We start from the raw sequence: 15,678 nt of genomic DNA on the forward strand, positions 1-15,678 counted from the left end.
GGGGAGCTCGTGGTGTGGACGGCTGGGAGGGGACCTGGGCGGGGCTTCCCGCCGCTGCCCGGAAGCTGGGGAGCTGCGGAGGACGGCGGAGGCTGAGGAGGCATCCAGCCCCTGAAGACCCCAGCGGAACGTGCCCCTTCTCCAGCTCCCCCACCTCTCTCCAACAGCCCTGCAGAGCCTATTGCTCTGGAATCCAGCGCTGAGGTCCCACCGTTGTGGCATCCTTGAGTCCTTAACTTCTCCGAGTGTTGGTTCCCCCCGTTGTGAGATGGAAACATCACCTCCTGGTCACGGTATGGGGGTCGTGAAGAGGGTGGAATGTGAGCACAGCAACCAGCAAGTGTTCATTGGGAGCCCACCATGTGCCAGGTCCTGCTCTATGGGCTTTATGAACACACACAGATTGCCCCTGCACACACACGCCCAGGGCAGTACAGAGCTCTCCCCCTTTTACAAAGGAAAACACAAGGTACGGAGAGATTGACTAACTTGCCTGAAAACACACAGCTTCTAAGTGTTCTAGACTCCTGAGCTGGTGTCACACTGGCCTGTGTGCACAATGTTCTGCTCATGGTGCTGGGCACATTTTAGATGTATCCCCGCATCCCCTCCACTCTCCATATGTCCCTTCTAGGGGTTAAAGGGAACAATTGGGGGAGACATTGAATCCTTTTCATATCCCCCCTGAACACTGCCCCACAGAAGGCTCTGGATTCCTGAAACTCTGATCTCTCAAAGAAATGAAACGAGACCACCACCCAAAGTAATGAATACATCAGGGGCACGTAACATGGGAAGGGGCAATTTTTTACTCAGCCACCAACAGGTATTGGGTTTCAAGTCTTTGTTGGGCACCGGGGGCTCAGAAATGGCTAAGGCAGCCCCTGCCAATAAAGAGCTTCTGGTTGAGGAGGACAGAAGAGGACAGTGCAAAGTGGCAGACATAGAGGACCGGGCAGGCACAGCGTGGAGGGAACCCAGAGGAGACCTCATGCCTGGCCAGGAGGTGGGGGAGCTGTGGGGTCGGTCTCCTCCAGCCCTTGAGTGACATCTGGTGCCTGGGATATCCTCCTGCCCATAACTCCCTCCTACTTTCCCCTTCTTGGGAATTCCTGCAGCCATGGCCCCCCGCCATTCAATAGAGCACCTGCTACCTTGATCATGTCTGTTTCTGGTGCACGGGACCCTTCTGGGCAGTTAGACTGAGTACCTCCTACAGGGAATAGCCTCAGAGACTCCAGGGCCTCCTCAAGCTGGCCCTACCCGGGGTACTGCCTCGTTGCTGATGCTCAAGCCTGGGGGTTCTTTGTTTGCTGCGCCCAGGCTGAACTGCAGAGGAAATCCTAACTGCTGAGTCAGGGACCCCTATTTGCCAAGCAGGATTGAGTGTCATTAAGTGAGGATGAAATACAAATTCCCCACAGCATGCACGGCTTTGATGTCCAAGGCGCAGCTGCCATTTATGTTTTAAAATTTGCAGTTGGGGGGTCATTGTGAAACTTGATTGCTCTGTCTTGGGGACTTCTTAAAGTCCAACTCCACAATAAAGCCAATCAGACTCAACCATCAAATGTCAAATAGAAGCTAATGAAGCATTCACAGGCTTGGGAGAGAAATCAGGCAATCTCTTATTTCAGGATTATCCCTTCCAAATATTGAATCTGAGCTGTAAGCAGAATTTTTTTTTTTTTTTTTGTAATTGCGTCCCCCTCCTCCCAGGGTGGGGGACCATTGGCATTCGCTTGGTGTCTCAGCTTTCTAGAGAGAGGCTTGGCAAGCCAACGCACAGCTTTCCAGAGGCATGCTCCAGGAGGCACCGCTCAGAGGGAGGCAGGGCAGAGCTTGCTGGGATCCCCCTCCCCCATGGGGCTGAGCCTGTTGAACTTGACCCTGGCTAGGCAGTCCAAGTGCTGTCTGGCAGCATTTCCTTGGCAGGTGGGAGAAGGAAATCAGTGAGGGAAAGGGATTCCCTCAATTAAGTCCCACCAGGTACTCAGGTGTGGCCTCAGGAGGTGCAGCTCAGAGACAATGTAACGTGACCTGTCTCTATCTATGTCTACTGCATTAGAATCTGCAATGATACTGTCTCCGTGACAACCCTGTCTGGTCTCCGTTGCCCCTCTGACATGTCTAGGGGGAGATTCTGGTCATAGGCAGGGTTTGCCATCTCTTCTGCCTGACGTGGCATTATCATGCAGAAAGCTTTTACTGTGATCCTCATTCTCTTAGAGATTTAGGGGCACACAATAGTGACACTCCTTGTGGCAGACATGGCTGGTGGTTCATTAAATCCACTTTCCCCATCTACCCTACACAGTCGTGGCTGGGAAGCAGCTGTCCTTGTAGCTGGGTGCGGGCCCATGCCTGGGCTGCATTTGTGGAAGGTGACAGGAAGGGTGTGTGCCACTTGTAGTTCAAGGCTCTCTTTTTAAAAAAAAAATATTTTTAGTTGTAGGTGGACACAATGCGCTATGTGTATATGAATGAGTATATATGTATATATAATGTATGAGTTTACCTGTTTTCTATTTATTTATTTCTATGTAGTGCTAAGGATTGAACCCAGTGCCTGACAAGTGCTAGGCAAGCGCTCTGCCACTGAGCCCGAGCCCCAGCCCCAGCCCCAGCCCCAGCCCATAGCTCAAGGCTCTTAAGAGACAGTGGGCCTCCTCCATCCTTATTTTCCCTTGACTGATTGGTTAGAGATGATGACAAGGCTGTACCAGGTGGCAGAGTCACACGATGGAAGAAGCCAGGGTCTCTGAATCAACATGTTTGGAGGGGCCCATGGTAGAGGGGCTGCATTAGATGGTTCTGCGTCTCCCTCCTCCCCAAAGCTATGCCATATAGTCCCAGAGCTCCTGCTATACAGGCAGAGCACAGTGACCAGAGCAATGGAGCTGGTCTCCCACCTCGATAAAATGAGGCTGAAGTGATGATACGTTGCTTCCTAGACTAAATCTCAAGAAATCCTGCGTCTGTATGTACCTCAGCCATCACCCTGTATGTGACTGTTCCTGACAGCTCTGCTGGAGAAGGAGAGACACGTGGGTAGAGTCACCTCAAGTCCCTCCTTCTCTGCAGCCATGGCCTAACTAGGCTGGCCCTCAGGTTGGCGTTGCTCTCTAGTGGAGCCGAAGCTGGCGCCAGATGCTTGAGCTGTAAACACTTCTTGCTGTGTGCCACTGAAGTTTTGGGGATGTTTGTTATGCAGCATTAGGACAATAGATAACTGATACAGTAATCCACCAACCAGGACTGAATCAATGCCTTGGACAGTTAGATGAACAAGAGGGAGATTTCTATCAGGATTAAATGCGTGTACATTTTTGAACTGATTTGTAATAACAGATTAGCTCACTCCAATTTTAATTCCCCATTTCTTCTACAGTTCCCTCATTACTTCAGGATGAAGGACCCAGAAAAAACCTGGCCTCTGAATGCCACCTAGCTCCATCCATCATGTCCCTTTCTTTTTTAGGGAGTAGGTGAATGGATCCTGGGGATTAAACCCAGGGTCATTTACCACTGAACTACATCCCCAGCCCTTTGTAGCTTTGAGACAGGGTCTCACTAAGTTGCTGAGGCTGCCCTTGAATGTGCAATCCTCCTGTCTCAGCCTCCTGAGTCATTGGGATTATAGGCATGTGCCATCATTCCTGGCTCTTCCCCTTTCTTTCTGTACACAAGTTGCACTGGATTTCTCTCATGTCCTTGAATGCTGCAGGAAGTTTGCAACGTTGTGATTTTATGCTGTTCCCTCTGTCTAGAATGTCCCCTGGCACCCATGGCCTAGCTCATTCTCCACCCAAACATCCCTCCTTCCAGCAAGCTTGCCACAATTCTCAGAGGAGGATGGTCCTGACATAAGATGCCTCTGTAACCCCTTGGTGACATTTGGTGCCTTTGTCATTCCTGGTCTGGGTATGTCTTCTTGATCATGGGGAGGGGCTCTGCCAGGTGTGCTCCTGGTGGCCCACCTTGAGCACGCACCTGGCATACTGCACATGGTCACAAATGTTTCTTGAGTCACGGGGCTGGTGTCCCTGGCATTTTTGGAGTAGGCTGACTCAGCCTTTCTGACAGGACACCTGAGTGTGTGAGGACACCTCAGGTACCTGCTCGTCCTCCAAGTGCATTGTCCACTTTGCATTCGTCCCTTTCCACTGCCCGCCAAGCTCAAGCTCTCCCGTGTGCAGTCCGTGTGGCTGTGGGGTTGAGGGCAGCATTCAGAGTGCCTCCTTGCCTCCGGTTCCTCAACTATGAAATGGAGTTTATGAAGGTGTCCTCCTGAGAGCATTGCTCTAGGAATAAATGGATTATTAAAGATGCCCTCCGCATCCACAGGTTCTGTACCCACAGGTTCAACCACTGCAGATTGAAAATACTGAGAAAAATGGTGCATCTGTACCAAATATATATATTTTCTTATCATATTCTCTCAACAAACATAGCAACTGTTTACATAGCACGTACATTGTATTAAGTATTTGTTCCCCAAAAGCTCATGTGTGAAACAGTGCAAGAAAATTTAGAGGTGAAATGATTGGGTTGTGAGAGCCTTAACCTAATCAGTGCATTAATTCATTGATGGGAGTTAACTGAGTGGTAACTGTGGGCAGGTAGGGTGTGGCTGGAGGAGGTGGGACCCTGGGACGTCCCTTTGGTATGTATTTTGTGAGCTGAGCCTGGTGTCTCTCTGCTTCCTGATCACCATGTGAGCCACTCCCCTCCACCACACTCTTCAGCCATGATGTTCTGCCTCACCTTGAGCCCTGAGGAGTGGAGCCTGCTGTCTCTGGACTGAGACCTCTGAAACCATGAACCTCCCAAATAAACTTTTCCTCCTCTGGTTGTTCTTGTCAAGTTTTTGGTGGCAGCGGTGAAAAACCTGACTACAACCATAATCTAAAGATGACTTAAAAATATATGGGTATAAGCAGATGCTGTGCCATTTCATACAAGGACTTCAGCATCCACGAATTGTGGTATGTTTGGGGTGTCCTGGTAGCAATCCCCTGCGGAGACTGAGGGACGGACGACTGTACATGTCAAGTGCATACACAGAACCTGGCACATAGTAAAGGCTCTAAAAGCATAAGCTGCTATTATTATTATTCAAGGCCAGGGATGACATTTTACTCATTTTAAATCCTCCCAAAGCTTAACCCAGTGCTGGCAAAAAGAATGTGCTCAGTAAGTACTTTATTGTTTTATTTTATTTTTACAGTTCAGAGGGTTTTTTTGGTCTCATGCCAGAGACTCACAGGGGCTTGGTTGCAGCAGCCCGGGCTCCTTCCCACCTGTTTTCAGAGTGCAAGCTTCTCTGGGAGGAGCAGGTGAACCCCGGCACCATTCTTTTTGCTTAATAAGCTCATTAATTCTCTGGAAGAGTTTTGCCTTAAGCTTGTTCATTCCAACACTTCCAACCAGGGACCCTCCCAGGTTGGCCTGGGTAACATGGATGGAGCCTTCGTTTTTGAACAGTGCCCACTCTCTCTTGATGTTCCAGCATCATCTTTGCTACAGATTCAACTCCAGATTTTTAAAAAGGCGTAGGGAATGGATAGAGGGTCTCCCTTCCCTTCGTGTTCTCAGTGGGTCTGTGTTCCACACCAGGACGGTGGAGAAGCCAGGCCTGGGGGCAGAAGACCCGCAGGATTTTAGGAAGGGCGCCCTCCCCTGGTTGACAAGGATTCCATCTTAGGAGGAAAGCCAGAGGGGGCTGGTGGCCAGCAGCAAGGGCTTGGAGTCAGATGGACCTAAGTTGGAATTCTAGCTTGGCCATCCCGTGACAAGCCTGGATCTCAGTTTTCTCACATATAAAATGGGGGCAATGATGGTACCTCCTCCTCTGGGTTGTCTCCCTGAGTAGATGAGGTGAGGCATTTAGCCCAGGACTGGCATAAAGATAAACACATGTTTATCAAAGCAAAACAATCAGGACGGTTCAGGTGTTTTACTGCAAGGTGGTGTTTTTTTGTGGTATATTGTTCTGCATGTGGAGTAACAATAACAGGGTAACACTTAGGCAGAACTTACTCAGTGCCAGGCCCTCTTGTAAGAGTTTAAATGTGTTCACTAGCTCAATTCCTTCCTTCTTCAGCCCTATAAAGTGAGTAGGTAATAATATTATTATTATCTTCATTTCAAAGATACAGAAACGAAGGCACAGAGGGGTTGCTTGAAAATCTCTTGGAAGGCTCTGCAAGACTCAGGCTGCTTAGCAAGGGGGTGGCCTGGTTCGGGATGGGAGAACCCACTCTTATTAAGTGGAGTCGTCCTAATGTACCCCAAGTGGGTGGAAAACCACTTTACAATAAGGTGAGTTTTTGTTTTTCATTTAAAAACTAAGAATGTTTCTCCTTCCAAACATGCTATTAAGAGATTGCAAAGATAAGCAGCAGACAAGAAGAAAAGATCTGCTGATCACATATCTGGAAAAGGATTTATATCCAGGGTATATAAACAACTCTCAAGAGGCAATAGTAACAAAAAAGAAATAACAAAAAAAATTTTTTTTTTAAATGGTCAAAAGAACAGACATTTCAACAAAGGAGATGAAAGAATCACAAATAAGCAAATTGATCATAGTGTCTCAATGCAAATTAAAAAAGGAGGTATTGCACATCCACAAAAATGCTAAAATTAAAAAGACTGACCCCATGTTAACAAGGTGTGAAGTAACGGGAACTCTCATGTACTGCTGATAGGAACTTAAAATGTTGCAACCACTTTGGAAAACAGTTTGGCAATCTCTTAACAAGTAAAAGGTACATACTTGAGAACCCAGCCATTCCTATGTAAATATTCCTAAGTATCTCTGCAAGAGGAATGGAAACACTTGTCCACATGAAGATTTGTATGTGAACCTTCACAACCATTGTGTTTATTCATCAAGTGAATGGACAAACAAATGTTGGTATGTCCATGCAATGGAATACTACTCAGCAATTAAAAAGGAGCATAGACAACATGGAGGAATCTCAAAATAGATTTCTGTGACTCCACTTATAAAACATTATATAAAATACAAAGCAACCCATAGGGACAGAAAGCAGATAGGTGGCTCTGGGGGCGGGGAGAAGGAGGGATTCCCAAGAGGCTATAGGAGATGGGAGCATGGACATGTTTAACATCTTGATTTGGCCATGGTTTCACAGGTGTATACATTTGTCAAAACATCACATTGCAGCTCTGTCTTCAGTGTTTGCATATAAATTATACCCCAATAAATCCGTAAAAAACAATCATATGTGAGGAGTGAAGGGCTTGTGAGTTAGTAGAGGTCCTGGGGGTTCAAGCTCCCTTTAGGTTGCTGCCTTGTCAACAGTCCTTTTAAAATACAAAATCTCCACGACAGGCCAGGCCCTGTCCTAAGCACTTTCACTTTGTTTTCTTAGGATCCTGGCAAAGCCTGTGTAAGCCAATGTCCCCAAAAGTTCAGGGGTCAGGGATGGTGCTCAGAGGGCATACCAAGGAACAGGGAAATTCCTTCCAATCTCAAGCCCATTTTCTGCTTTACAAATATATTGTCCTGACCTTTTTAGACAGCAAGCTGGCTTCCTTGAGTCCACCCAGAGGAGGGCATTAAAGGACACACTCATCTCCTCTGGGGGGAGGGGGGAGGTATGTGAGGGGGGCGGGGCCTGGGTGTTTTCTCTGCCCCTGGCTGTGCATCCTCTTCTGTTCCCCCTGCGGAGCCAGCTGTCTCCTTCATATAGCAGCTGGCCTCCTGTGGAGGCACTGGAGGACAGGGCGACGCTGGGGATGTGCTGGGTCACCATCTGATGCCTTTTCACTCCTTGCACCAACTCTGGGGAAGAGTCTTAATGAGGCTCAGAAGTGGTTTGCAATGGAAATAATGATCAGGTTCCACCTCCAGCCTCTGGGGGCCTGTGTGGAGATGGGATGAGGACAGGGCACACCCCAGGCGAAGGCTACTTGGCTTCCAGTCCCGCCCCAGGAGGCAGGTGTAGAACTCCCCCTGCCTCTGGCCTGGCAGTCTGAGGAGAGGGGCCCATCTACTGAACTGACGGTGAGAGGCACGCTCTGAGCTAACAAAGCTGACCCTACAAGTGGACAGTGTGGACAATCAAGGGGACAGGCCCCGGGACGCAGCAGGGAATGAATGAACGAGCGAACGAATACTGTCTCTGAAAGTTCATCTCACCGTGACACTGGAGGCATTTGGGATCAAACAATCCTGCCTTGTGAGTGATGTCTTGGGCGTTGTAGGAAGTGTAGCAGCTTCCCTGGACTGGGGGTACAGTACTGGTCAGCAGATGTCAGTAATATACCACCCGCCTACTTTGTGATTGCTGCCGAACGTCCCCTGCAGGAGCATTCACCCTGGCTGAGAAGTGGATCGACTGCGGAAGGAGTTCAAGATGTGTCATCTCAAGACGTGCCAAACTGGTGTGTTGATGATATCAAACTGAATCCACTGAGGACCTACACCCGAGGCCCGGGTCTTCCCACAGGCAGCAGGTATGGCGATCCTTTGTGGGAGGGATGGCCTTCCCCTACTACGACTGGACAGAGCTGCCATGAATCTGCAGTGGCTCTGCAGTGACTGTCTTCCACCCGATTCTACACGCCCTGGATAGCTCTCTGGAACAGCCCTAGGGTGGATTACCCTGTCCAGATACCGCTGTCCACAGATTTTTTGTTCTTCATCTAAACAGTACGTCAGCCCCATGTCTTGGTCATTTCTTCACAACTCTCTCTCTCATGGGAAGATCCCCGTGAACATGTAAAATGAATAAAACTTGTTGCTTTTCTCCGTTGTCAATCGGCTCTTGTATTTATTGGATTTCTAGATCCAGCCAAGGAGCCCACAGGAGAACTAAGAGGGGCCACGGGGGTCTCTCTCTTCCCTGCAGCACCTTTGACTTCGATTGCAAAATGGCCACACTTGACCTCGGCTGCACTGTTCAACCCAATAGCCAGAGACCCCATGTGGCTGTTGGACACGTGGACGTGGCTGTCTGAAGGGACCTGTGCTACACCAGACTCTGAATTCTTACTGGTATGATAAAAATCATGTGAAAGAGCGCATGAATAATCTCTTGAAATGATAATGTTCTGAATATTTTGGGCTAAATAAAAATATATTATTAAAACTGATTTCACCTGTTCCTTTTTACTTTTTAAACCATGGCTATTAGAAAATGTAAAATGGCCACTATGGATCATATTATATATTTCTGATGGCCACTGCTATATAGAGAGAAGTGACAAACTTTATTCCAGTAATTACTGAACCAGTAATTAATTCAGTAATTACTAATCCTGAGACACACAGGGGTGTGGCCTGAGAGCTTGGATGGGATGGGGTGGGGCAGGGTCATCAGGGGTTGAGATGACTCACCTGAGGCGTTCAGGCTAGGGTGAAGATCTCAAGGAGGGGATGCAGGAGGAGTATGTGTGTCGGTCAGTTTTCCACTCCTGGAGCAAATGCCTGAGATGATCGACTTAAAAAGAGAGCTCGTAGTTTTGGAGGTTTCAATCTATGGTCCACTGGCCCTGCTGCTTTGGGCTTGTATCGAGGTGGTACATCATGGCAGGAGAGTGTGGCTGAGGGAGCCCTTTCACCTCATGGCTTAGCATGAAAGAGAAAGAGGAATAGATTGGCGCCCCACAGTCCCCTGCAAGGGCACGCCCTGGTGACCTACACCTTCCCCATAGGCCCCATCTCTTCTAGGTTTCCACCACCTTCAATAGCACCACAGGCTAGGGACCAAGCCTAAATCACAGGGCCTTGGGGGACACTTATCTAAACCCTGGTGGTAGGGGTGGGGGTGGAGGTAGACGGAGGGGAAATGCAATTAGTGCAGAGAAAATAGCCAATGCCAAAGGACTGTGGTTGGTGGGGGGGATGGGGGGCATGGCAACTGTTATGGTTTAGATTAGGTGTTCCCCAAAGCTCCTGTGAGACCGTGTAAGGAAGTTTAGAGGTGAAGTGATTGGGTTGTAGGAGGTGTAACTTAACCAGTGCATTAACCCCCTGACAGGGGTTGACTTGGTGGTAACTCTAGGCAGGTAGGGTGTGGCTGGAGGGTGTGTCCCCCAGGGGCATGCCTTGTCCTTGTGGAGCAGAGCTCTGTCTCTGCTTCTTGGTGCCATGCTCCCAGAGCTCTCTTCTGCTAAACACTTCTGCCATGATGTTCTGTCTCATCTCGAGCCCCAAGGAATGGAGTCGGCTACCGATGGACTGACACCTCTGAAACCGTGAGCCCCCAAATAAACGTTTCCTCCTTAAAACTGATCTTGTCAGGTCTTTTGGTCTCAGCGATGAAACACTGACTAAAATAGCATGGTTGAGACAGACAGGAGATGGCAGGATGGAGAGCCGGGGGCGGGCTGGGGAGGCTGGCAGGGCATGTAGCCCGCAGGGCTCTGTGGGCCTGGGCAAGGTGTTGGTTTCCGTTCCCAAAGCAATGGGAAGCCACGGAAGGATTCTGAACAGCAGGGTGACAGGGTCTGTAGGTGCCCTTTGACAAACTCACTCTGACGTTTTATTTCTATTCCTGAGAGGCCATCTAGAGGTCTCTGGAATGAGACTGCCGAGTTCCAATCAGAGCTCTGTCACTAATACCAAAGCCTTGGGCAAGACACTTTCCGTGTCTGCTTCCACATCTGTGAAGAGGGGGTGCTGCCTAGGGTTGCTGAGATGCTTGAGGAGTTCCTATGTGAAGAAACTGCGGAACGGGACGGAACATGACGTCAGGGTCCACCTCTCTACAGATGCACAGACACGTTCCAGCTGAAAACATTTATGTTCTCCATCTCCCAGGAAGAAACTCCACAGTGGTCAGTGCTGCTGGCTTCTGTTCTGTGGGGGTCTGAGGACATGAAGGGAGGAGTTTGGGGCGGTGAGGGGACACGAGGTGTGAACTCTCTGCAGACCTTGACTCCAGCTTCTCTCCAACAGCTGGATTCCTTTCTCCAACATTGCTTCCATTTAAAGTCAGCCTGAATAAAGAGGTGCTATCCTAGTACGGAGTCAAAGAAAAATGAGCTTCCCCTGGCTCCCGCCCAAGGGCGTCCCAGGCTATTGGACGAGGCCGGAGAAGGCAGAGCTTTCACAACTTTATGCACATATTTGGAGATGGCCTTGATTAAGACCGTTGGCCACATTCCAAGAACCTTGGAGGGTGACCACTGGGAGCCAGGACTGGCCTAGGATATACAGAGACTTGCCCAGGAGTTTAGAGCAAGTCTGGCAGTTTGAAATGTATACAGAAGAGCTCAATGTCTTGAAAAATCCATCTGCGTGCTGAGCTGGGGAAATAAAACTAAAGACTCCTGCAGCTCCGCGTGTTGATTCAACCAGAAGTTTTGTAAGAGCATTTGCTCATGAGCCAGACTGGCCATTAGTGGGCATCCAGGGAACCTACCCCCTGTGTGAGGAATGCTCATGCTTTGGGCACCAGGGGCAGGGGCAGAGAGGCTGCTGTCTGCCTTGAGCTGGGGGCCTTCCTGTTCCCTACGTAATCGAGATGAGATTTGGTCCTGGATTTTTCTTTTTTCCAGTACTGGGAATTGAACCCAGGCCCTCTCACAGGCCAGGCACTGCCACTTGAACTGCATACCCTTAGTCCCAGATTTCTCAGTAACTTTGTTCATGTTAGAATAAGTGGTGGACATCTTTAAGGGGTCCTAAGGGACTCTGGATCAACTCTGTCCTCTCAAAAGTAAAGCCTAGGAGGACTGCCACCCGGGGTGCTATGACAGTCCCCTCATCTCACCCTAGATGCCTCTTACCCAAGTAGAGAAGAGGCTGTGACAGACAGGTCCACCCCCAGACTGCCACAGGATTCCCATGATTGGCTGAAGCCAGCCACAGTTCATCTCTCAGGGCCAGGCACAGTGGGTTTAGTGATGAGGAGGTGTGGGGGAACTGTCTAGTAGAGCCTTTGTTCTGTGAGCAGTGGGGAGTCATTGCAGGGCTTTGAGCCCAGGATAGTGACATGATCCGATCTGTGATTCTGAAAAGACACTCTGGCAGGGGAGTGGAGAATGGGTGGAAAGGAGGGATGAAGGGAAAAGAGGAGACTAGTTCTAAACTGTCCAAGCTTCCATCATGGAAAGGTCAGAAAGGATTTCATTCTAGATGCCCAAAGTACTTTCCCCCCAGCCTTTAACATGGCATAGGATGATGTTCTGAAAAACTTTCTTGTACATTTATCCTTCTTTGTAATTAGCTTTGTAATTTCCTTGCAGAGGATGACTCCTAAAACAGAGCACGTGGCAGAGATTCACGTAGGAATCTCTGAAATTCCTGAATCTCTGAAACCCGTAGGACCAACACCTGGAGCAGAGCTGGCCCAGGCCGGGCCGCCAGGTGGGCCAGATCCAGAGCTTGTTTTAGTAAATGAAGTTTTACTGGGAATAATCAGGCTCATTTGCTGACTTATGATCTGCACCGCTTTTGCACAATAGCATAGTTTAGAAGTGGTACAGGGCCTGTGTGGCCTGCAAAGCCTAAAATATTTATTACCTGGCCCTTGACAGAAAAAAAAAAAAAAGAAAAAAACCTCAAACCCAACTTTATTGATCCTGGTATAGAGAGGATGACAGTGGAGAGAGGAGGCATTTTCTTGGACTATCTGAAGGTGCAGTTTTACATATGAAAATCCAAACCTTGAAGGACTCCCTAGAGTAGGAAGGACAGGACAAGGACACAGCACAGGGAGGGTTTTGTCATGTAGGATTGGGGAAACTCCCTCTGGAGCAGAGGCAGGCAAGGCCCAGTGGGAACTGATAGCAATGTCCTGGCTTTCCCTTCAGAACCAGAACACACAGCGACTTGATGGGCAGAGCCTGGGGATCTTCAAGGTGCCCAGAAGAATCTTGCATTTGGTATGGTGCTGCTCCAACATGGCTTGGGGACAGCAGAGGAACAGTGACCGAGGGAATTCCTTGAGGGTCCTGAGAGTAGCTTCGCCTGTGCCCACATCTCTGGTATCTGCTTGGACACCTTGACCCTCCAAGAAGGCCTTCCCAAGATGCCCCCTCACTCTACCAATTACCACCTCCCATACTTTATGTATTTACAAGGAAATCTAAACTTCCCTTTCCAGAGCACTCACTACACCTGCAATTATCCATTCAGTATCTAGTTAGCTTACTCGATGGCTAAGTCTATGGGGCAGGGACCATAACTCATTTATGACTTTGTGCTAAGCATTTAACTCAGTGATAACACGAGTGTGCGATGAAGGAATGAATAATGCAAAAGACCACTCCTCAGTTAACCCTGTCTCCAGTATTTTATTGTCTAGCAGCTCTTGCACCATCCTCATAAGGCAGGATTCCCACGTAAGGGAGGAGATGAGAAAGCCATTGACCTTTGTGGCTGCATTTACAGGCAGCACTCAGAAACCACAGAAGGCTCCGCAGTCAGGACGGATTCTTGACAATAAGTGTCTACACGGACATCCACCCCTTGCCAGCCTCTCCCCTAGGTGTTGGTATCTGCAGGGAACAAAGACTTCCCCACACTGGTTTCTAAGGTGGAGCAGTGAAGTCAACTGGCTCCATTTAACTGGACCATTTAGCTTAAAGTATGACACCTGCTGAGAATGGCCAGAAACCAGGTGTGGTAGGAGAGGGGATCAGGCTAAAGTGTCCTTGGACAAGTGGGGTGAAGAGGAGAGGGCAGATGGCAATAAGTTTTTCCCCATTTTTTTTTAATTGGTGCCTTATAATTATACATAATGGTGGGGTTCATTGTTATGTATTTGCACGTGCATGTGATACAACAATGTTACTTGGCCAATATCATTCTCCAGTTTATTGCAATCATTTTGTGCTTCGAGGTATATACATTCAGCAGCAAGTTAAAAAATGAAAAAGGAAAACAAAATAATCTTGTCATATGTCTAGCCCAGTCAAGTTGTTACAATAAAAGGCAATATTTATTTCCTGTTCAGCAAGGGTCAGGTACTCTGCTCAGCACCGGACATGAATTTTCTTGTTCCATCCTAACAGCAACCCTATGAGACAGTCATCATTCACTGAAGAACTAGTTCATGAGCACCAGTTCTTGTGTACCAGCCCATACCAGGCATTGTGTAGACCATGAGATACAGATGGTAAACAAGATAGGGCAAATCCCTGCTGTCTCTGAGTTCATATTCCAGTGGACAGGTACCATTTATTGGCCCCAACTTATTTTGTGAAAAAACCTTGAGGTTCTAAAAAGTGTAGCCATTTGCCCAAATTTCATGTCCAGTGATTGATCAGGCCAGGACTCAGTTTCCAAAGTCTCTGACTCAGAAACTTCAGATCGCTCTGCCAGGGTGCTCCCTTTGCCCCCAGAGGTTGCACGTGTGGCTCAGGAGCTTGTTGCTGCGTGACCACACAGGAGATCTTTGTTATCAATTTACTTAAAAGCAGCACAAGTCCATGGAAAGCAGGGAGGGTAGGTCCAGCTGTCTCAGCACTGTCAGGAGGACGGCCTGCTCTCCTGGTGTCCGTCTTGTGTGTGGCTCTGGTGACTGGCCATCCACCTGAAGGGATTGGTGTGCTTCTCTCCAGGGCTCCACAAGCACTGGGACAGTGTGCCAGCTTGGAGAGTGCGCTTTCCCCAGATGCTCAGAAAGGTAGGAGTATTCTTTTTTATAATTTTATTTATCCTTTAAGTATGATATGCATAACATGCAAAGTAACAAGGCACAAAATGCAAGAAGTTAAAAAATGATAAGAAAATGGTATAACTCTCACCCTGTTCTTTAGCCCCCAGTTTCCCTTCCTGGAGTCCCATGTGCTTGTAAGTAGAAAACAATTCTAAGGGAGAGGAGTGGAGATGCTCTCCAGGTGGGCCTGCTCACCATATAAAGAAAGGTAACGCCAGGTGTGGTGGTGCATGCCTGTAATCCCAGCAGCTCAGGAGGCTGAGGCAGTAGGATTGCAAGTTCAAAACCAGTCTCAGCAATTTAGTGAGGCCCCCCAAGCAATTTAGCAAGACCCTGTCTCAAAAAAAAGGCCAAGCTGCTGAAGTGTGTGGGATCCTAAGAGAGTCCCCCAGTTCAGGCTGAAGCCACCTTGACATGAGCCTCCCTCTATCCATTAACCTGCCTTCCAGAACCTCCAAGAAGCCAGGGAGTGACTGGAAAGAATGGTCCCCAGAGGAAATGAGTCCATTGGTGCTCCGGGTCCTGCTTTGGGGCCTTGTGATCTGGTTTACTAAAAGCCCACCTTAGAGCTGGGGCGCAAACAAAACTGAACCCAGCAGAGGATGAGACCAGGCTCAGCAGCAGCCGCTCGAAAGCCCAGTCTCCTCTCTGTTGGGCAGCTGGCTCTCCTCTCTCTGTGGCCTTCCTTGGCATGTATTTCTCTTCAACCAATGACCTTCAAACCCCTAGTTCTCTCCTATTTGGTTCCTAGGCAGGTAAGAGACACTTGAAATGACGGTTGTTGGCTTTGGGGAAAGTCGGGGTCATTAGTCTCCGAACTTTAGGGGATAGAAAATATGCATTGACAAAGCTCATCAATATAACATGATTCAAGGCAAGGAGAATTCTTGTAGTTTAAGGAAGATAAAGTCAATGAGAGGATATTTTTCTCATGAAACTAAAATCCATAGCTCAAGATGTGACATTTTCCTGTAGCACTGACAAAATCATGCCGTGAATTTATGTGCTTTTTTTTTTTTTTTTTTTTTTTTTT

General features: G+C 48.5%; 1 protein-coding gene across 5 annotated transcripts in view; it reads right to left on the bottom strand.

Annotated features, from left to right (window-relative positions):
- The window catches only part of LOC107141892 (tubulin alpha-1C chain-like), a 29,913-nt gene that overhangs the window by 8,927 nt on the left and 5,308 nt on the right, over positions 1–15,678 (bottom strand). For 2 of the 5 annotated variants that reach the window (XM_048815625.1, XM_048815626.1), the window contains exon 2: positions 4,727–4,748. In XM_048815625.1, the coding sequence (XP_048671582.1) occupies positions 4,745–4,748 (4 nt within the window). In that variant the 3' untranslated portion in view covers positions 4,727–4,744. Of the gene's footprint in view, positions 1–2,095; positions 2,104–3,159; positions 3,172–4,711; positions 4,749–15,678 lie in introns of those variants that run through there. The other 3 variants (XM_048815623.1, XM_048815624.1, XM_048815622.1) reach the window with 3 other exon arrangements.

The sequence above is a fragment of the Marmota marmota genome, unplaced genomic scaffold (genome assembly GCF_001458135.2).
Source record: "Marmota marmota marmota unplaced genomic scaffold, marMar, whole genome shotgun sequence".
Taxonomy (NCBI): Eukaryota; Metazoa; Chordata; class Mammalia; order Rodentia; family Sciuridae; genus Marmota; species Marmota marmota.